Source organism: Hermetia illucens, chromosome 1, assembly GCF_905115235.1.
Source record: "Hermetia illucens chromosome 1, iHerIll2.2.curated.20191125, whole genome shotgun sequence".
In the NCBI taxonomy this organism is placed as follows: domain Eukaryota; kingdom Metazoa; phylum Arthropoda; class Insecta; order Diptera; family Stratiomyidae; genus Hermetia; species Hermetia illucens.
In genome coordinates, this window is record NC_051849.1 from 162206054 (window position 1) to 162228027 (window position 21974).

At 42.9% G+C, this 21974-nt stretch overlaps 1 protein-coding gene across 1 annotated transcript in view; it reads left to right on the forward strand.

The window, feature by feature from the left end:
* The window catches only part of LOC119646935 (probable cationic amino acid transporter), an 86784-nt gene that overhangs the window by 8911 nt on the left and 55899 nt on the right, over nucleotides 1–21974 (forward strand). Inside the window, exon 2 of the mRNA XM_038047626.1 lies at nucleotides 1330–1475. Coding sequence (XP_037903554.1) covers nucleotides 1330–1475 — 146 coding nt within the window. The remainder of the gene's footprint in view (nucleotides 1–1329; nucleotides 1476–21974) is intronic.

Consider the following 21974-nt stretch of genomic DNA (forward strand, 5'->3'; position numbering starts at 1 on the left):
AAAAGGGGCTCCTTCCCCACTTGACTGTTGAAATCTCCAAGTATGATTTTGATATCATACTTGGGACAGGCTTCGAGGGTTCGCTCATCTGCCTCGTGGAAAATATTCTTCTCCGACCATGCAGTCTCCCCTATAGGGGCGTGAACGTTTATGAGGCTTATATTTTTAAACTTGCCTCGCAAACGCTGCGTGCATAGCCTTTCACTTATATTTTTAAAGCCGATAACAGCAGGTTTTATTTTTTGGCTGACTAAGAAACGTACTCCGAGCAGATGGTTTACTGCATTACCGCTATAATATATGGTGTAACGGTTCTTCTCCAGGAAACCGGTCCTTGTACATCGCATCTCTTGCAACGCTGTTACATCAGCCTTATATTGGGACAGGGTATCGGCTAGCTGCTCAGCAGCATTCGGTCTGTACAGGTAGCGCACGTGAGAAAACGTGGAGGTGGAGATGTGGTTTGGTAATAGAGAGAGGTGTTGATTCAGCAGGCATTTCCCAGGTTTTATGCTCCATCGTAGGTGCCAGTCTACGTTGGCATCTATACTACCCTTTAATCGCGTCGCATATATATCAAGGCAAATTTAAAAAGGCTTCATTTAAGACCGGTGTTGAAGGTGAAAGGTCTGGAGCGTGATCCTGCTGATCCACCTAGTCAGTCTTACCAATTTAGTCGTTTTAACCTGGCTCTGCTATCATAGGCGCAGTCTATGAAAAGGGTGTGCAGTTATTGGCCATATTCCAGAAATGAGCAAAACCTTAAATTTTCGACTTGGTTGTATCTACAATATTTTAATTCTACCCTTTTCCAGAAAGAACTCGACTTTTAATCTAGTCTTGCAAAATACTGCACAATTGAATTTCTACATAGCTACGTGCAGAGGGAACGGTCGAATGTCCGCACTTTTTTAATTACGACATCAAATCCTTTCATACCTAAAGCCCCAAGCTTCCGCGTTCCAATTAGTTTTTCTTTTAGAGCCGTTCTTTAATTGCTATTAGGATTGGCCCAAATGAATGACGTAATTTCCAATTTAAAAGCGATTATGTCACAATACATGTAGGCATGTTGTATTCAGCTAGAAACACAATGTATGTATGTAAAGCTCCAATTATGCAGGGATATTTCAACATAGATCCATGATAAAACCCGGTCCCTTCACATGAAATCTTTTTTTTTGTTGTTTTAAAAACCAAAAACTTCAATTATTCATGCTTTCGTCGGTTGTTGTTATCATATAAAATGCCTGCAACTCAGTCCACTCCCACCTGAGCGAATCATAGCATGAAAAGGAATTAATTCAGCTATTGCTGGCCGCACTTTAGGTTATTTGAAACGGTGCCCACGGGATCTGGGGGCCGGTGGGCTTTAGGTACCGTCATCCTTGTGTACTTGATTGCGTGTAATGAAACCAACGGGCCCACAGCTGTTTTTGCAACAATTTTTGCTGCCTTCTATGGATTGCTTGCTGGTAAGTATCTTTATATCTTTTACATGCTATATTTTAATCACATACAGAGGATAATTTGAAATTCATGGTTGGAATGGAAATATGGTTATGGGGTAGGTGCTGGCTATCGAAATACCGCTCACTCAGGCTTCCGTTGGAATTCGAAGCATATAGTCGTATCAATTATGTGTATATATAATGTAAAATATAGTTTCATCTATGTATGTATTTAATCCTTTAAGGACAAAATCTTATATCTTGAACTGGCATTATGAAACTCGATTTTTAAGGTTTTGTGTGAAACAAAACCTTATGGTGACGGTGTCTGTCTGTCCGTCTGTCTGTCTGTCTGTCTGTCTGTCTGTCTGTCTGTCTGTCTGTCTGTCTGTCACACCCGATTTATTCGGAAACGGCTAGACCGATTGTCACGAAAATTGGTGAGAGTATGTAATCTGGCGATCCCTTTACATGCAGTAAGTGGCGCCATCTTGCGTTAAGTTTAAGGGGGGGCTCTCCGTACATGTGAATGGAGGGTGCAAATTTTTTTTTCACAGAATGTAGCCAAGTAGGGTATCAAATGAAAGGTCTCAATTAGTACTTTCCGAATCTGGTTCAATATTTGATATTAGATGAAACATAGGGGAGTAAGGGTTGAAAATATGACCCACAAAAAGTGTAACAGGTCTCGTTCTCAGAACCTATCCAACCGAAAAATCTGGAAAAAATCACAGTGGTGCATTTCTACGAAATCTAGGCCTCAAAATATATCCGGTTCCGATATCTGAACAAATAAAGTTAATAATAGTATATTTCCACATTTTAGAAATTTACCCGGCACCCCCCCTTATGTTCATCCCAGAAATACAAAATTTGGCATGAGTATAACGAAGAATATAATACACAGTTTGGTCAAGTTTGAAGAAAATCCAACTATTATTAACAAAGTTATTGGGGGTGAAACTTTACAATTTTTTGTGAATTTCGTGCACTCTACAACCCGCATGACGTCATCATCACATATCAATTCGTCAATACCACAACGAAATGAATTCTTATGAATTGGGTCGCAGACAATTATTTTGTTTTAGTTTTTTAGTTATTTGTCAACCAGACATGTATATATGTAGGTATATAATATATGCGTGCTAATGAACTTTGCGGCTAGTGCCTAATTCAGATAGATATAAGACGTAAATCGGAAATATGGGTACGATAAATTTAGATACGTGCATATATGTGTACAGCAGGTAATAGGCAGTTTGTTTGTTTAGGGTGAGCGTGATATCTATGGCTCTAATATGTACGTATTTCTCGTAGTTTGGAAAAATATGAAGGATTATGTTGGATTTGTAGCTATATACGGACAGAGAAATGTGCGTCTCTTACATAAGATGAACACAAAACCTTTATACCCGAAGCGCGAGCTTCCGGTATTCCGACTTGTTTGAATTGTAAATCTTGCACAGGCGGCGAATGGCGTCGAGTCATATGAGAAGGCAGACTTCAAAGATTTGGGTCACTAGATCCTCTCTACTATAAAATTAGGATGTGTACACCCAACAATAAGATCTAACTGTGGTTAGATATTCAAATTTTATATGTAAACAACAGAATTTATGTACACACATATATAGAATCAAATAGAATTTATAGCACATGCAGATAAACGACGTTCTGCAAAATTATACATAATTCACTTTAAAAGTTAAGTGTTGGCCAGAGTATTTGTCGTCTAAACATACCCACAAATATTTGCATATATGTATAGATAAAACTACTATGTTTATGCGATTCAACTCAACTTGCTGCCAGAGAAGTCATGAATGAAGGAGAATGATGTGGTCAATATTTGCTCCAAGCTCCTGAAAAGAATAAAAGCTTGGACGAGGTTATATATTCTATTTTAGTAGACCCATTATGAGTTTCCGCTACTTTCCTCTGAATTGCGGTTGTATCTACATATATCCTGCAGGCCACTTGAGGGCGTATGGTAAATATGTTTTTCTATTTGGAATTTATCTTTTCTTCCATTCTTGTTGGATAAAAACACCATTTCTTCTCAATTTTGCGTGAACAGATGGAGTAATTGGTTGGATTATTACGTACGTAAATCTGATTTCCCATGCAAATAAGATAGCGTATGGGAAAAACAAGGAAGTTTTAACAAACACTACAAAAATCACAGGTAGATGATAACAACTGAATCGATGAGGACTATCTTGAGACTATATTTCTCTCGGAATAATCACCCGATGTGCGTCCGCGAATCAAACAGGTCCCGATAGATATTAATCGTTTACTTTTTTATTTAAGACCAGCTTATTGGCGGAAGCCGCATTGCTATTTGTATCGTAGGCTCAAAATCGATGGAGTCACCACCCTTTCCTAAGATGCGATCGAGGACTAAAAAGTGAATTTAAGAACAAAATAGGAAATATTCTCTGACCCAACCAGTCAAATTATGGGATAACACCTTCCCCATTTTAGAAAGAAGTTACGAGTGTCAGCATTTAATGCGACCAATGTCTCAGATCAAGTTGCATTTATCAATTTCGATCATTTTCACGTTTCCATTTCATCTTCTTGAGCGACAATTTCGTCGATACTGTACTGATCCTTGTCCACCCCCTCGCCTCCTCTTTGCTGTAAAAATAAGCGTCTAGCGGGTCAACTTGGTGTTGTGCTACGATTCATCCACTCCACGACAGAATTTGGATGATGCATTCGGAAATGGGAAATAGTGATCGGTATCTGCTGCTGGACCTTTTCCGGATCGATTTTCGTCCACGGTAATATTCCGCATACACACGGCAGTGAAGGGGCAGCGAACGAATTCGGTGCGCTTACTTTATTCCTGCCCGAGAGATGCGATTTCAGCATCACCTTCACACTAGACAGGAATTCGGACAGTAGAGCATACTTCAGGTCACCAACTCGAGCATGAGTTCTTTGCAGATTTCTTCGGTACTTGTAAAAGTCTTTCTCGATCATAGCTTGGATGTGTACCAATTCCACCTCCGGCGTGTGACCCGTGACGAACTTTACGGATGACTTGGATTCATCACTTTCATTCGAATATCATTGCTGAACATGTCTACTATTTGCAACAGATTTCTGAAATGGTTATCAGTACTAGTTTACAACTTACCGTATCAGCATTATTAAATAGTCATGAAAAGTGATTCTTTGGAACCCTCCTCGAAAATGCCTACCCGTATTCGGATGGACTCTGAGGTGTTAGTACCCTCAGATAAATGTACTCACAAGGTGGCATGCCACCTCTTCATGATTGTCCCTAAAAGTTTTATTAGTTTAGGATGAATGCGATACCGATGTAAGACATCGATTAGTCAGGTCGAAACCCTTGGCGTAATCGATATAGTAAGTAAAAAAATTTCTTTGGCCTCTAATTGCCTGTCCTACAATTAGCGAGTCGATAATTAGTTGCTTTTTCCAACCCTATGATCCAACTTAGCAGCCCTTCTGCTCCTCGGACAGAATGTTATTGCTTTCGAGGTGCCATTGACCCTTTCACAAGTAATTGGTTTTGTGCCCCATCCAGGCCAGGATCCTTCCAGTTCTTTGAGCTGTTTATGGCTCGTCAAACCTTTCCTTCGGTGACATCCGTAAAATTCATACTCGGCATGGCGGAGGCCATCGGTGGTAATCCACTCAGCATACTGGGAAGGTGACCCTCAAATTTCACCCCAATATTCTTTTGTTTCCGTTACTGCAAACTCTACTGTCTGGATGATTGCTCTGTTAGGATTCATTGAGTGATCTGAAAAAAATCTGCTGGTTCCTCCCGTACGTCAAATTGAAAACACATCCGACTGCATATGACAGAATTTCAACTGAGGGTTTTTTTTACTGAGGATGGTATTGTTCCGGTAAATTTACACCTCTTTTTACCCCGTCTGATGGCGGTGCCAGTGCCGATTTGAGTCAGCCTAGTAATGTCATGCGTAAGTGAGTCACGCCAACGTTTCGGACGAATTTTCCATGGTGGATCTTTCGCTCACTCAAACCAATAACATGAAAGCTAATATTTTGAACGTGCAATCTAACAACCGCAAATGCACCACAATACACAAGTAATATCAGCACACAGTCGAGACCCAATCTCACAATTGATTTGAGGTTGAATTATCTGAGTTGCTGGAGATGGATAGCGCCTGGGAATATCTGGTCTATGCAATGAGTCCTTGATGTTGTGCCGCCACGTCAATCAGTCCCATACCTCCGATGTTCCGAAGCAATAGAAGCGTACCTATTAATGTATAAATATGTGTTCATGTACTTTCTTTCCTGATTGTGCATGGGCACATGTTTGTCATCTCTGGTGCATGGACCAAAATGGCTAGGGCAAGCACACCAACATGCAATAAGAAGGAAGAAGGAAACATACTGTGCAGGGGCTCGGAACCCCAATACCGGCGGCTTTAAGGAGTGAGGAAAGAGTTCTCCACAATTGATATTCGTCGACCGCATAACCTCGGTGGTGAATTACTTGGCCGCCGTGGCATCTAATGCTACAAGTGAATTACAGTTGCAGAATGAGCTGTTCGAGCGAGCGTAAGAATACCAATAATAAGGTAAAAAATGATGAGTTGAAAGGAAATCGCTGCCCGACTAAAGCGGTACCACAGGGGGTGCTCCAAGACCAAGAAATTGACCTAAGTAGTCCGGACAAGGTTCGTAGAGAGCAGAGCCCTGTCTCGGAGAATTTGCTTTTCATGCGACTGCTAGTGGAAGCAGCAAGGTTCGAATAGAATGGATTGTCCGCCGTCTGAGCGAGTTATTAACAAGTACAATAAGGACCCCATATGTCGATTGTGCGGGTAACCAACATTATACCGGAATGCAATAACGAGTTTAATCCAAATAAACCTTAATTATTGGAGGGTCGTTCAGGAGCAGGCTCCTCAATGAATCTAAGATGGCAATTCGCATTATTAACGAACCCTACAGAAACCGCGACAGCAATGGAGTGACGATATGGGCGTGCCGTCGCCAAACTGTATATTGCTTCATGAGTCAATAGGTTAGTGATTTCGTGTGGGCGAAAATAAGTGGTGTGTACGCGTAGAGCTGCTACGCCCCCCCCCCCCCAACTCTCACATTGTTTGAATTTGAAGACATGTTAGGCAAGCTTGTTTTCGATGCAAGCGGACGAAGTTCAAAGGTGATTGCGGGTGATTTCAATGCTCGGGCCCATGAATAGGGAAGCTGTAGCGCAAGGAGCCGAAGTCTATTAGACGCTTTTGCGCAGTTGGATATAGCTCTGGCCAACGAAGGTGATGCAAGCACGTTTTGTAAAGTGTGATCTTCCTCAATCGTATACCTGACCTTTGTCAGCCCTGCAATGGTACGTGGTCTGTTCTGACAAGTTAGCAAAGACTACACCCACGGCGATCACCAAGCAATCATCTTTGAGCTAAGGAGAGAGCCACATGACGGGAAATAGCATACCCAAAGCCGATAAGAGCATCCGACTGGTCTGCAAAAACAAGGATGAGGAAAACTTCTTGGAAGCGTAGCTAGATCAACCCACTAAGGTAGATAGTCTTACGGAAAGAGCTCTCCATGTGACATAATACATCGCCAAGGCATGTGACCCGTCCATGACTAAGAGATTCTCATTCCCCAGTAGAAGTTCCAACTAATGGCGGAACAGTGAATTGCCCAGCCTTCGAGCCCTTAAGGGCATCAGAATGGTCTGCAAAAATAAAGGATGAGAAAAACTTCTTGGAAGTGTAGCTCGATCAATCCACTAACGTAGATAGTCCTACGGAATATGTGACGCGTCCATGACTAAGAGATGCTCATTCCCCAGTAGAAGTTCCAACTAATGGCGAAACAGTGAATTGCCCAGCCTTCGAGCAGCTTGCATCGAGTCAAACGAACAGCTCAGAGCGCGATAGATAGGATGAATCAGGGACCAAAGGACCATGCCTACAAAGAAGCCCGCAAAACCCTCAAACTTGCCATCCAACGGAGCAAGAAAGAATGGTTTAAGGAGACCTGCTTGAAAAGAAATGTAAGCGAATATATCATAGAATTGTGATGGACCGGCTTAAAGGCAAGTCATCGCCACAGATCATGTGTCCTAATCTCTTGTTGAAAATCATTCAGGGGCTAGCGAAGGAGATGCACTGACATATTTCAGGGGCATACGAATGTAACAGCGACGCGCTGTTGGCGATCTGTAGCAAAATAAGAGAGAGAGACAAGAAAGCTGCTTATGGAAAAGGTAATACTCCGGATATGTGGAACGTCTTCATCCTTTTCCAAGAACCAAGAATTGCAAGTAGTAACAATATAGCTATATCATAAAGTATGATACTGGAGGATTTGTCGAAAATCCTACTATTTCTGGCGAAGTTATAATAGGTCAAAGTTGTTTCTATTGGGTAAATTTATTCCAATCCAAGAGAAAATGTAGTTGCTTTCATGGAATGTGTGTGCTATCCTCGACATCGATATCAATGGCTTCCAAAATGCTTACTTTCTCCAGTTCAAGCTCAAGTTTTTCGAAAAATTATGGAAACCACATCGACACATTATATTCCATAAAGCATAAATATCTGTTAAACTGGTTAGCCCTAGCAGAAGTTAGCTAACTGAACATAAAGATGGATATGCTCAGTTTTTTGTTAAAACTACAGAGACATTTCACTAGTCTGTTCGTCCTCTAAAATACTGACGAAAATTCCGAAAATAGAATAAGACCATATGCCGAATGGCTAGTACCAAGGCGGTTTCTAGCCAGGTCGCTCCCCAACCGACCAGCTTTTTACCGTTAAACAATCCAGTGCTGGTAATATAACGATGACATGTACCATATCTTTGTCGACTTCAACCAGACATACGACATATATATCGCGGAGTACTATACAACATAATGCTGTAATTTGGTATACCAGCTACGACTGACGAAGATGACTATGACCAACTCCATCTCAGAGGTCAAGATCCAGAACAGGACGACGAACTGACGTCGACGCTTTTCAACCTAGTACTCGAATATGCTATTTGAACAAGCGACGGATACAGCTGATATCGAAGCATGTGCACGGAAACACGAAGCTCTGCGTACACAAAACCATGATACGACCAGTGCTATGCTATGGGTGCGAAACCTGGACCCTAAAACAAGCCTCCGAAAATTTGCTAAACACATTCGAAAGGAAGGCCTTCGGCGAATTTTCGGAGCAATCGCGACCGTGATGAATCGCGCATCCGGTACAACCATGAGTTATATGAACTGCACAATGAGCTAGAAGTCTCGAAATTCGCAGGGCATGTCCAACAAATGAGCGGCGATCGCATGCTTAAAAAGGTTAGCCCTTAGAATGAACGACGTGTCAAAGGAGCGAGACTGTGGCGCAGCGGAGTTAACAATATTCGAAATTTATTTCTTCCCGTACCCCGGCAACATTGACTATTTCCTCAACCATTGAAACTGGCGGCACCAAATTCCTCACGAATTAACACCTACGGGTATAGGCAAGTGGACGTTTTCGTGACGGTTCTTTCTGCCAGATCTCAACTTCCCCATTGTAGGCGCAGACTTCTTGTATCACTATGGGTTGCTGGTGGACTTGCAAAATAAGTCTCTTATAGACCCAAGACCAACCTTAATTCGTCAGGCCAAATGGCATCACAGCCAAGTAACAATATTTTCGTACTTTTGAAGGACATTACTAACTCTCGTGTTCGGACACTCCTCCAAAAATTCAGCCAGATTACTACCGAATGTAGTCTCTCTAAACTAGTGAAGCACAATGAACAGCACCACGTTAACACTACTGGTTCCTCTATCTTCTCGAAGGTGCGTTCCCTACCACCCCAGAAGCTGGTTATTGCACGGAAAGAGTTTGAACAACTTATGCAACAGGGTATCAGCAGACCTTCGGACAGCTGTTGGTCTTCCCCACTCCACATGGTCTCTAAGCCAAACGGCGAATGGCGCCCATGTAGGGATTACAGAAGGCTAAACGCGCAGACTGTTCCAGAACGATATCCAATTCCTCTCATCCACGACTTTGCGCATCATCTCGCAAACTGCCGCATTTTTTCGACCTTGGATTTAACCAAGGCATATCACCAAATCCCTGTAGCTCCAGAAGACATTCCAAAGACGGCAATACGCACACCCTTTGGAATCTTCGAGTTCACACGGATGACTTTCGGGTTGTGCAATGCGGCGCAAACCTTTCAAAGGTTCATCGACTCGGTCCTGCGAAACTTCGACTTCTATTTCGTATATTTGGATGATGTTTTGGTCGCTTCTTCCTCAGAGTCTGCGCACTTAGCCCATCTCGAGTGCATTTTTCAACGTCTCCTTGAGGCCGTTTTAGTCCTAAACGTTGAAAAATGCAAGTTCCTCCAGGCACAGGTGAGATTCCTCGGCTCGCCGCGTACTTGAGCATTAAGTACTTTCGCTTCTCCCTTGAAGGCAGGCCGTTCACAGTGTTCACGGGCCATAAGCCTCTCACATATGTTTTGAAACAAAAGCCCGAGAAAGCGTCCCCTCGTCAGCTTCGACACCTGCGCTTTATAAGCCAGTTTACGTCAGACATCCAGCACGTGTCCGGCAAGGACAACATAATTGCTGTTGCTTTGTGACGTGTCTTCGAGGTTAATATCCTCGCCTCACTCGACTTCTCGGCTATTGCCAAGACGCAGGAAGATGACGCAGTACTTCAGAGCCTCAAATCCAACCTCAAATACAAATTTCGGGAGTTGCCCATCTTCGGCTCGAACCTCTTTCTATGCTGCGAAGCCTCGGAAAGGGACCCCGGCCATACATTCCGGCCACATTTCGCAAGGAAGTGTTCCACGCGGTTCACGACTTAGCGCATCCAGGCATCAGGACAACAAATCGGCTAGTCACCGAGAAATACTTCTGGCCCTCCATGAACAAGGATGTCAACTCCTGGGCCAGAGAGTGCATCGCATACCAGAAGTGTAAAACCACCAGGCATGTAAGGAAAGAAATGGGCTCATTCCCTTGCACTACCAAGCGGTTCCACACCAGACACCTCCACATAGTAGTACCTTTGCGAAACTCGCACGGTTACAAGTATTGCCTTACAATCATCGACAGATTTATGGGGTAGCCTGAGGCAATACCTCTGGAGGACATTACGGCGCAATCTTGTACCGAAGCCCTCTGCCGAGAGTGGATACCTCGCTTTGGCGTCCCTGCAGTGGTCATCACTGACCAGGGAATGCAATTTGAGTCCATTTTTCTCTCTGAGTTAGGCAAACTCCTTGGTTTCAAACGCCAGCGAACTACGGCATACCACCCGCAATCCAATGGAATGCTAGAACGTTGGCACCAGACGCTGGAAGCTGTCATTATGGCCCGCGACAATCCATCCTGGACTCAAGTCCTACTCGGCCTACGAACAACCCGCCGAGAGGAATTTGCTACCAGCCCGGCGGAGCTGGTATAGAAATCGGGTCTGACAGATTCGGGATTGCTGTGCCTGCTGAAAGACAACCTTCGCCACATGAAAGTCACAGCTCCCACACGACACTCGTCCGCACCTGCCTGCACGCCCAGGGAGCTGGACACGTGCACGCACGTCCTGGTCAGGACGCATGCCGTCCGGAAGCCACTACAGCCTCCATAAAAAGGCCCGTCTCGTCCCCCATCGGGGGACAGAAAAAGGCGGTCTCCTTATCCAGGCTGAAGCCCATTTGCGCCCCAAATCAACGTCACGTTCGCTTCGCCGTATGATGGGGAACGCAGTTCTGAAGTCGGTCGCTGAAACCCCTAGGTTTCATTTGGGGGCGGAGTGATGTGGCGCAGCGGGGTTAACAACATTCGAAATTTATTCGATTGACAGTGGCCACCATCGGTGTTCTCCGTGGCAGAGCAGGCCATGATAAAAATGACAAATTTAGGAAAAAAATGAATTGTTTATTTTTGTGGAATGTCAGTTTTAGAGTAGAGAAAAGTCTTGTTCATCGAAATAATAAAATAAAATTACATGAAACCCAAAGTACTCCGTATTTTCTCTGAAACGAAGCGAGTTTAATTTAAATAAACATAAATTACATCCAACCAAAGAACTCAGAAGACGAAGGAACTCAAGATTTTCCCAGAAAGAGCCAGCATTATACTCAGGATTTTCTAAGAAAGAGTAATTTTAGCAAAAAGACTACGAGAAAGAACGAGAGCACGGTGTAAGAGTACAATACATACGGACATCGAGCGACTACTAGGCTTCCAAGGTTGGAGGACGTCACGTGACCGAGATAATTCCAGGAGGTCAGGGCCCGTCGACGATGATGCTTAGTTTTCTAGGAATACCAGTCACAATACCACTATAAGGTCATCTATTATCAGCTTTGCTTTCATAAATAGAGGAAACCTCTAGCCACAACAAACGATCCGTTTGCAAGGAGACATAAAATTGTGGTTTGCAGGAGCAGAAAGTCTAGATAGATTGTAACATGTTCCAAAACTCTAAATAACAAAGGCAACAAATCGTTTATCTATGTAAGACTTTTCAAAAAACATCAAATAAAATCCTATAAGTCAATAGTGCAACAATACCCGTTACCAGACGAGGAAATTGCTAATTGTGGACAAAACGTTTCCTTGAAAACAAATCAGTAAATCTAAAGATCCAACGCAAAAGTTGTGACACTTGACGCCGTATCTATCTTACTTGGAATAAGAAAGCAAATCTGACTGAATCTAGGAAGATGGATAATACGAACACGTGAAGGATTTAAGTACAAAAGTTTCGTAATATGTTGACTTAATACCGAATCCTTCCAGGACCAAAGCTCTTGCCGCATTATTGCGAGGCAATTTTGGGAACCGGTTACAGCCTTCAATAAGGAAGGATCCTATTTTGCCAAAAACTGGTTTTCCGGATGAAATCAATCGAAATACACACCTGCACATATTCCAGAACTCCTACAGTCCATTAACAGAGATTTAATTAATTTCCCTCCCGTGAAACAAACAACCATACAAATAGGTGATTCCTGTGCTAATCTCCATCAGGATTCCCATTAATTTGTTTGGAAAGCATTGATTTCAGTCGTAATGGTAGGTTGGCACGTATAGACTAATGGCATGTGTGCATGTAGGTATATAATATTTAATCATATATGCACATGTGGTGGAATATACCGAGCATATAAGCTTCTGAAAATAAACTTTGTCATTGCAATCAAATACCCACATCAAATAATTCTCCCAATGGACGTATTTTTCAAGACAATTTTTCCTTCGGGGCTATAAAAACAAGTCAAGTGCGTATCAATATAGATTCAAGGATGGTTAGGAATAGTGTAGCCATTTGTCTGGCTGCAAACTTCCAAAGTTCCCGACAAACAGATAATAAAGAATGAGTTTATTAGTGGCTGGCAAATTTGCATAGATCGACATCGACTTTATTAGGGCCGACAATACGTATGTATGTGACATGAGTTCAAATAGTCCTTAAAATAAGTTTAAATTAAAGCAGGAAATCTCAGATTGTGCATCTATATTTCAACGCAACAATGTATTACGAACTGATATATTCATATTAAATATTCGCATAAGGGTACATACAACATGTATATGTGTATATATGCATACACTTGAGTATGGTATTGAAAAATTGGAGGATTAGTTTGGTTGAAAACGAAAGGGTATATGAGACTTAAATAAGAAAGCTTCACGAAAAGCTATAAAACGCAATATTCCAAACTGTTACTATTTTGGGGAGCATCCACATTTAGAAACAATTCCGGACAAAATTTGGCCCTTTCTGAAACTCGTATCCGCCGATATCCTGAGGAACGACTTCAGAATCTGAACAAAATAACAGCTAACAGTTCCCAAAGAATTGAAACTTCAATTCCAAATCAATATGCCTGAATGAGTGAAATCATTCCACGTTCCGTTCCTCATTCAAGGATTTTTCTATTTGTAGGCGCTTATCAATTTTGAAATCAACATTGGCTTAGTTACCCCACCTATTTCTGTTTATTGAACAAGCTCTTTATCTTCCCGATATTGCATGGGGGGTACCATCGAGATTCAATCATTTCTTGAGAGATTTCCCAGTTTAGATTTATCTTTACTTGGATCGAATTGAATTAAGTTGGAGTTTGTTGGAAAATATAATATCTTGCATAAAATATCTGAAATGTTGGTTGTTGGTTGATTATGTACAAATTTAATAAACATGTTTTGCCTGGAGTAAAAGAAATAGACAATTAAATATGCAGACTGAGGGTGAACGCCGAAAAAGGCTCCTCTTCAATAATCAGGTTAAATGCCTTCTACTTGCTCTCTTTAATAGGAGGGGACATAGTCCAGATGTCCAAAATAATTCAATTATAGGTTAACCCGAAGGAAACCGAAGGACCATGACCTGATTAGTGAAAATGATTCAAAGGCTCTCTCAATGTGCTGTCGTCCACTTGTTGTACATATGTATGTATGGTATGTATTTAGCAGCATAGCACTAACGACATGAAAATGGGTGAACGTTCGGGATCTAAGTACATACATAAAAATTTTTCAACCACGCATTGAATAGCATGATTTTGCATCGAATTTAGATGGGAGATGGGAAGGGACTATAAACATTTCTCTCTTCGAATATAGGCATATGGAGTATCAAAAGTCTTGATTTATATTTTCTGATTTAATTTCTAAACGAGGGAAGTAAGCCATCTAAACGTCAGTTCATTCTTGTTTCTTCGAATTTGGGGTGGTTGGCAGTGTCTAAATGATTTTCTCGATTATGTAGAACGGTCCCCCGAGGCCGGTTTTCAGGCTGTGCCTAAAGCTCCGGCGATGTCGATAAGTTTTTTTGGTTGTTCCTACAGTCTCTCTTCTTACATATTGGCGTCTCGAATGTGTCGCCAGGACCATAATAGCACACATACATAGGTGGTTATTTAGCTTCTTTCCTTAACATTTGCGGAAAGGATCTGCGAAGTGTGAAGGAGGATTATTAGAACAAAGGAGAACGTCATCAAGTAGAGCAGCGTTTAGAGATAATTAAAGAGGAAAACGGATTCCGCTATAACCACAGCTAACAGAGGTCCTAGAATTGAAGCATCGTCAAATGGTCCTCACAACGGAAGAACGCAGCAACCTCAAAGAACGCTAGCAAACCTAGAGAACCGCCACCAACTCCAGATTTATATGGTCATCAGCTGCATCATCTTTTCACCGACTTTACGGCCGCCAATGATATCATAGCCATAGGGTAAAGCTGTACATGGCGACGAGAGAACTCGGTATCTTCACCAAATTGATAAGACTGACTAGACTGAACCTGACCAAAGTGCGAGGCCCGATAAAAAGACCATCACTCTTCAGACTATTCGACATTTTCAACAGTTTAAGGCAAGAGAATGCTCTATTATGCATCTCTTTCAACCTCATCATTATCATCAATGGCGCAACAACCGGTATCCGATCGAGGTCTGCCTTAATAAGGAAGTCCACCAATTCGATATCCCTAAAAACTGTCTGGCGTCCTGGCGTCTTCTTTTTCTACCATGAGCTGGATTCCCATCCATACGGATTAGGGGACCCGCCGACCGCAACCTGCTGAGCCGCCATTTATCCACAACAAGACGATCGTGGTATCGCTCATAGATTTCGTCGTTATGTAGGCTACGAAATCGTCCATCCTCATGTCGGGGGCTAAAAATTCTTCGGAGGATTCTTCTCTCGAAAGCGGGCAAGAGCTCGCTGCCCAGGTTTTTGTGGAAAACATAAGGACTGACAAGATCGAAGCCTTGTACAGCAAAAGCTTTGACCCTATGGTGAGACGATTTGAATGAAACAGTTTTTGAAAGCTGAAATAGGCTTTGTTGGCTAACAACAACCTGTGTCAGTTATGATTTTAGACCCTTGATAAGAAAAATTTTCAACGGTCTCAAAGTTTATTGTTTTCGTTTGACCAGTGCGATTCGATGTTGTCCGTTCTTTGTTTTTTTGGCGCTGACTATGTACTTCGTCTTGTCTTCATTGATGTGCAGCCCGAGATCTCGCGCCGCCTGCTCGATCTGCATGAAGGTAGACTGTACATCTCAAATTGTTCTTCCCATAATGTCAATATTGTCAGCGTAAGTTAGTAGTTGGGTGGACTTGAAGAGGATAGTGCCTCTCGCATTTACATCTCCATCGTAAATCATTTTCTCCAGCACCAGGTTGAAGAGGACACATGATAGGGTATCCTCTTGTCTTTGACCGTTGTTGATGTTGAATGGTCTCGAGAGTAATCCTGCTGCTTTTATATGGCCTTGCACATTGGTCAGGGTCAGCTTAGTCAGTCTTATCAATTTCGTCGGGATATCGAATTTTCTCATGACTGTGTACAGTTTTACCCTGGCTATGCTATCATAGGCGGATTTAAAGTCGATGAATAGATGGTGCAACTAGTGTCCATATTCCAACAGTTTTTCCATCGCTTGCTGCAGAGAGAAAATCTGATCTGTTGCTGATTTGCCTAGAGTGAAGCCCCTTCGGTATGGGCCATTGATTTTCTCAGCTATCCGGCCTAGGAAGATAGAGGAGAATATCTTATAGATGGTACTCAGCAACGTGATACCTCTTTAATTGCTGCACTGTGTGATATCTCCCTTTTTATGTATGAGACAGATAATGCCTCGTTGCCAATCGTCAGGCATTGATTCGCTGTCCCATACCTTGAGCACAAATTGATGAACCACTTGGTGTAATTGGTCGCCTCCATATTTAACTAATTCGGCTGTAATTCCATCGGCTGCTGGCGACTTGTGATTTTTTAGCCGACGAATTGCACGGACTGTTTCTCCTATACTTGCTGGCGGCAGTATTTGTCAGTTGGCGGGACCTCCAACTTACCGATGTTCTGGTTATTCAGTAGTTCATCAAAGTACTCAACCCATCGCTCCAATATGCCCATTCTGTCGGAAATCAGATTTCCCTCTTTGCCGCGGCTGGATGAGCATCGAGGTGTATAAGGCTTCATCCTGCTGACTTGTTGGTAAAACTTCCGCGCCTGGTGCGGTTCCTCCCTGTACTTTTCGAGTTTCCAGGTCTGTCCCAGGCTTCTTTTTTCCCTCTGTGAAGTTATTTCACCACTCGATGGAGTTCTATCAGACTGCAACATTACTCGATATGCAGCATTCTTCCGTTCCGTTGCTAGCTTACATTCGTCGGCAAACCAGCCGTTCCGACTTTTTTTGCGGCTGGAGCCAAGTATGTTTGTGGCCTTATCAATGATACCGTTCTTCAGGTGGTTGTGAAGATCATTTGTTGATGCTTCGTTTCCAGGTCCTCTGTTGACTGCGGTTATTGCGGCATCCATTTCCCTCTTATAAGTGTCACGGAGGGCTGTGTTGTGGATGACTTCGGTGTTAACTCTCACCTGATTGTCTGAGGAGATTCTAGGTAGTGTTGTTATTCGAGCTCGGAGCACCATGCCAACGAGATAGTGGTCGGAGTCTATGTTGGCCCCCCTATATGTTCTGACATTCATCAAGGCTGAGAGGTGGCGGCATTCGATCAACACGTGGTCAATTTGGTTGAAAGTGGTCCCGTCTGGAGAGGCCCATGTGTGTTTGTGGACCGCTTTCCGCGCAAACCGGGTACTTCCACCAACTATCTCGTGTGACACTGCTAATTGATTTGTATTTTGGTGTAAGCTATGGGAACCAACGTATCGCCTGAATACGGGCCCCCTCCTTACTTATTTGTTAAAATCCCCAAGTATGATTTTCATATCATATCTGAGACAGGCTTCGAGGGGTCGTTCTTGCAGTTCTCTGCAGTCTCCTCTGTACGGGTGTGAACGTTAATGAGGCTTATATTTCTAAACTTGCCTCGCAAACGCAGAGTGCATAGCCGTTCGCTTATGTTTTCAAAGACGATAGCAGAAAGTTTCATTTTTTGGCTAACTAAGAAACCTACTCCAAGCACATGGTTTACTGGGTGGCCACTATAATATATGGTGTAGCGACTCTTCACTTCAGAAAATGCGCAAATCGTTATTCCTTTGTCGTTGTCGGGTTCGTTGTTTTGTAATCCGTCCAATCCGAGGCTGTTGTGGCTTCGTAACAAGTTGTTTTCCGTGTAGGGTTATCAGCCCTACCCAACTTCCAACCTGGAGGACCAGTTGGTGCAATTTGTCCCGTTTTTAGGCGCGGGAGATTCGCCTTCATCCTTCTCCGTCAGCAGCTTTTCGTCAAGAAAGAGCTCCCAGCGGTCACGACGTGGAGGTGGAGATAGGGTTTGATAGTATGGCTATTCGTGTTGATTCAGCAGATATTTCCCAGGTTTTATGCTCCAGCGTGGGTACCAATCCACGTTTCGCCCTGGGACCTATAAACCGTTCTATTTGCAGTGTTAAGTTATTGGTCTTGCATATACCAATATTTCGGGAACACTTGTTCCCTTCATCAGTGCTAACAAGTCCTCCCATGTTTTCAGCCAAGGAAGCTTTACCAGAAGCTTAGGGGAAAGCCTGATAGCGACGATCAAGTAAAAACTCACAGACAACTACGGGCCCACTTAAATGAGGTCAAGCAAAAAAAATGATTCAACCAATTCTACGGCCGTGGCAATATAAACCATCGCGTTGAGGGTTACGAGGTGGTAGTGAAAAGGTCACCTCAGGTGACCTAGCCACGCGTTTTGAAAGAGATTGTTTCCACTCTGTTTCCTCAACACCAAAACAACCGAAGACACACGGTCGTTCAGTTCGATGAGTGTATGATACCTCCAGTAACCAAGGAGGCAAGGCGGGAAATATGTTTTAGGATCGGCGACATCAAGCCTCGAGGTTTAATAATGCTTTTGAGCTAGCAGTGAAGACTAGGCCTAACCTTTTCGCTAACACCTTGGACGCGTGCTTGAAGGAAAGAACATTCCCCGCTCAGTGGAGAAAGCAAAAGTTTTTGTTGCCTCCCAAATCCAATAAGTCCGCATCATATCCCTCGTCTGCCTGAATATAATTGTTAAGATGATGGAGAGAGTCATCTCCACTGTTATCTGTCGTCAAAACAGGGGATGCCGGATCGCCAGTATAGGTTTCGGCGCACCCAATCTATGGTGAATTCAATAAATCTGGTGGTCAATCTGGCAGCAAACGCGTTGAGATCTGCCGGATGCTATGCTGTGTTGACATTGGATATGCAGGAAGCTATGAAAGAAACGACAAGACAAGAAGAGGGAGGGTGTGACCCCTGAGCTGGCTAAAAACTCGAAGGAAAGTATCGATTCATACAGCTTGAAGAAACCATCCATTCACTGGATATGCAAACAACTCATTCCACAGTTTCAATCCAAAAGAGTAATCATTTCGCAATTCGCCTAGTAAATTTCAACATAATCAGAAAACAAAATTCCGCTGAATATGGATCGGAAAGACAGCTTCAGAATACTAACGCCCTGTAAGTTGCATCTTACAATACACTCAATGTCTTCCCTGCTTGTCGTCAAAGGTGAATTAGAAATGAGAAATCTGTGGGCTAGCATCTTACAAAGTTCGAAACTTTATTGCTACCAAAACGTCAAAAACGACTCATATAAGGACTGACCTCATGGCTGCGACCGTCCACTATTGAAAACGAACTGTGATTGGTGGCCAATTCCACTGGTTCCACGGACCGTTTCTTCCATATTTAATGGTGGTATCATCTGTACGCCGTCTGCAGTTGTCAGATCCTGAGGCTTAATATGTTTATGTTCGTATTGCTGATAATGTGGCAATGGTTGCGGTGGCAATTGTTGCCGTTTCGCCTCCGGCTCATCTGATAGTTACTATTATTTAGGCATCCACCCCTTACAGTTATCACAGACGACTTCTGGATGGTTTGAGTATTTACTCTTCCCGGATTGTCAGAAGGATTTGAGGTGGTGACCTTATTCGAGCCGGAACACCAGTTAATGAAACAGTGATCGAATTTTATATTAATCTCCTATATCTTTTGATCTCATGAAGGTTGAGAGGTGGCGGTGTTCAATAGCACGTGGTCAATTAGCAGAAACTCGTCCTGTTTGAAGAAAACCGCATTTGGTTGCCGATCTAGGTTTTCAAGAATTCATTCCACACTAAAGGTATTCTTCTCCGAGTGTGAAGTGTCCTCTCTAGAAGCTTGAACCTATAACTATATTCATATGCGAAAACCATAATAATAATTAATTTAACTTAACATAAAGCTATGTGAAACCAACCTAAAATGCACGAACTGGCGTCCATTTCTTACTATCTACTATTAACAAGTTAAAAACGTACTGACTGATCTGTTGACATAATTCTGATCTCAGAGAGATTAAGAAAAACACGTTGGACTATGAATTCCAGGTTTGCATCCAGAAGTATGCTCTAAATAAAAGCAATGTTTATCAATAAAAACGTTATCTCAAATGAATCGCGTTGTTGATTTTATTAAAGTGCCTATTCATTTTCATTTCCTTCTCGTCATTTAAAATTCATTATTCCCACATTATAAATTTCGGTTTTTCGGCATCCCTCCTGGGTCTCCTTATTTAATTCTAAGTTAAAACCTCGGAGAAAATGTTCATGCAAATGAGCTAAACACAGAACGAATTTGTAGGGTGTAATCAGGAATTACTTCTTTCTGGCATTCAAAAAACACTGAAGACATTGCAAAGCTTCTGTACTGAACAGGGATGTACCTTGCGGATAATCAAGCTCTCATGTTTAGAAGGTGAAATTCGTTGAAGCCGTTGCTAATTTGAGCTTGATGAAATCGATAAACAACAAAATGCAAATGATATTGAGATACCAACTTACATTTTCCGTAATCTTGTAGCTGTGGCTGTTTGCTTGGGAAGCATATCACGCTTCATTTAAGAGCTCGTAGGACTTAATTAAATTCGGCAAAAGGAATGATCTGGTATGCCGTGATGTGTTTACATTTCATTATGAAAATTTTATTAGGATGGGGGTTTAAGGATATACGGATGAAATATTCTGTAATGTAAATTTTGAGAGGTTTCCGGTTGTTTAGTCCCAATAAAAAACTTAGACAACTTCAGAATTATTGACTAATTGATTCAGAACTAAATTACAACCAGAAGCCAAGAAAGAGTACTTTAAGAAGAACAACAGTGCAGTGAGTTTGATAATAACGCTTCTTGACATCCTACGAAGCGATGAACATTTTTTAGTAACAGTGGTTTTATTCCCGCTAAATACTATTTCCCTGGTGCAATCTATGGACCAATAAGTAATTACTGCCGTAACACCATATCGCGTCGCAGTTTCAAATAACCACTGCAACATTTGAACAAAGATAAGCAACTGCCAACTAAAGAAACTTTACGGAACTTTGATTTCCTGAAGACTTTTGAAAGAACATGTTAAACCTGTTTCGAAACCGAAAGCGGATAGTTGCACGCAAAGAAAGAGTGACTGAAATTGGCGTTGACAGACCATACAAAAAATTGAAATACAATATTAGGTCTATAGACATAGGCAAGAAGTTTATGGAGGGATTGGAGGGAGATCTAAACGCTTCAATCTCGAAGAAAGCTGTTAATGGTTATCACTGCTTTTGGCAGCTCAAAGGAGAATTTTTTTGATATAATCATGGTAAAATTTACATTTTCCGCCCTACTCTCGAAGGGCGATCAGACAATGTGGGATCAAACCTTTGTGCCTTAGTGCCAAAAAGAGCCATTCATCCACGTTTTTGTTGCCATCCACCAGCCGCTTGCACTTTGCAACGCCGAGGCGCGTAATTTGTAGAAAAATCCGATCAACAATCTAGGTAGGTAGGTAGGTATCAGTGGCCGCTCCGAGGAGCCCAATTAGCGCTTTGGTGCGCCGTTTTGATGCCAGAAACTCCTAAGACCGTGACTGTTGTTATGGGAAGCAGAGTCCAGCCGGCTCGGATCTTCAGAGCCAGCCCGTAGCATTCACGAAGGAAAGCAGCTCTCCGACCCTGCGCTTAGAAATCTCTCTGAGGTTCCCCAAGAATGGTTTACCCAGTGTCCGCAGCCTGACTCTAGCCAGAGCTAGGCAATTGCAGAGAAAGTGCATGAGGGTTTCCCTTCTTTCTCCGCAGCTTCGGCAATGCGAGTTGTAGGGTATGCCGAGCCTAGCGGCATGGTCCCCTATGGGCCACTGCCCCGTGCAGACCGCCGTAATCTTGAATGCATTTGCACGCGTCTGGCACAGGAGCTCTCGTGATCGGGCTATGTTATAAGCGGACCAAATTCTCCTCGACTTGGCACAGCTTGTAAGCCTTCGCCATCTCAGACCCGCGGTTGCTAGGTAGTGCGAGTAGACTCCGCCCTCGACAATCGCCAGCGGGACACCGACTGTATTCGCCGAGGGACTGCCAAGAGCAGAGCCTTGCCTGGCAAATCCGTCAGCCCGCTCATTCCCCTCTATGTTCCTATGCCTGGGAGCCCAGAAGAGAGTGACCTTGAGCGTGCCGCCCAGATGGTTGAGTGCGTCCCTGCACTGCCCCACCAGCCGGGAAGATGTCGTCGTTGAATACAAGCTCTTGATGGCCGCTTGG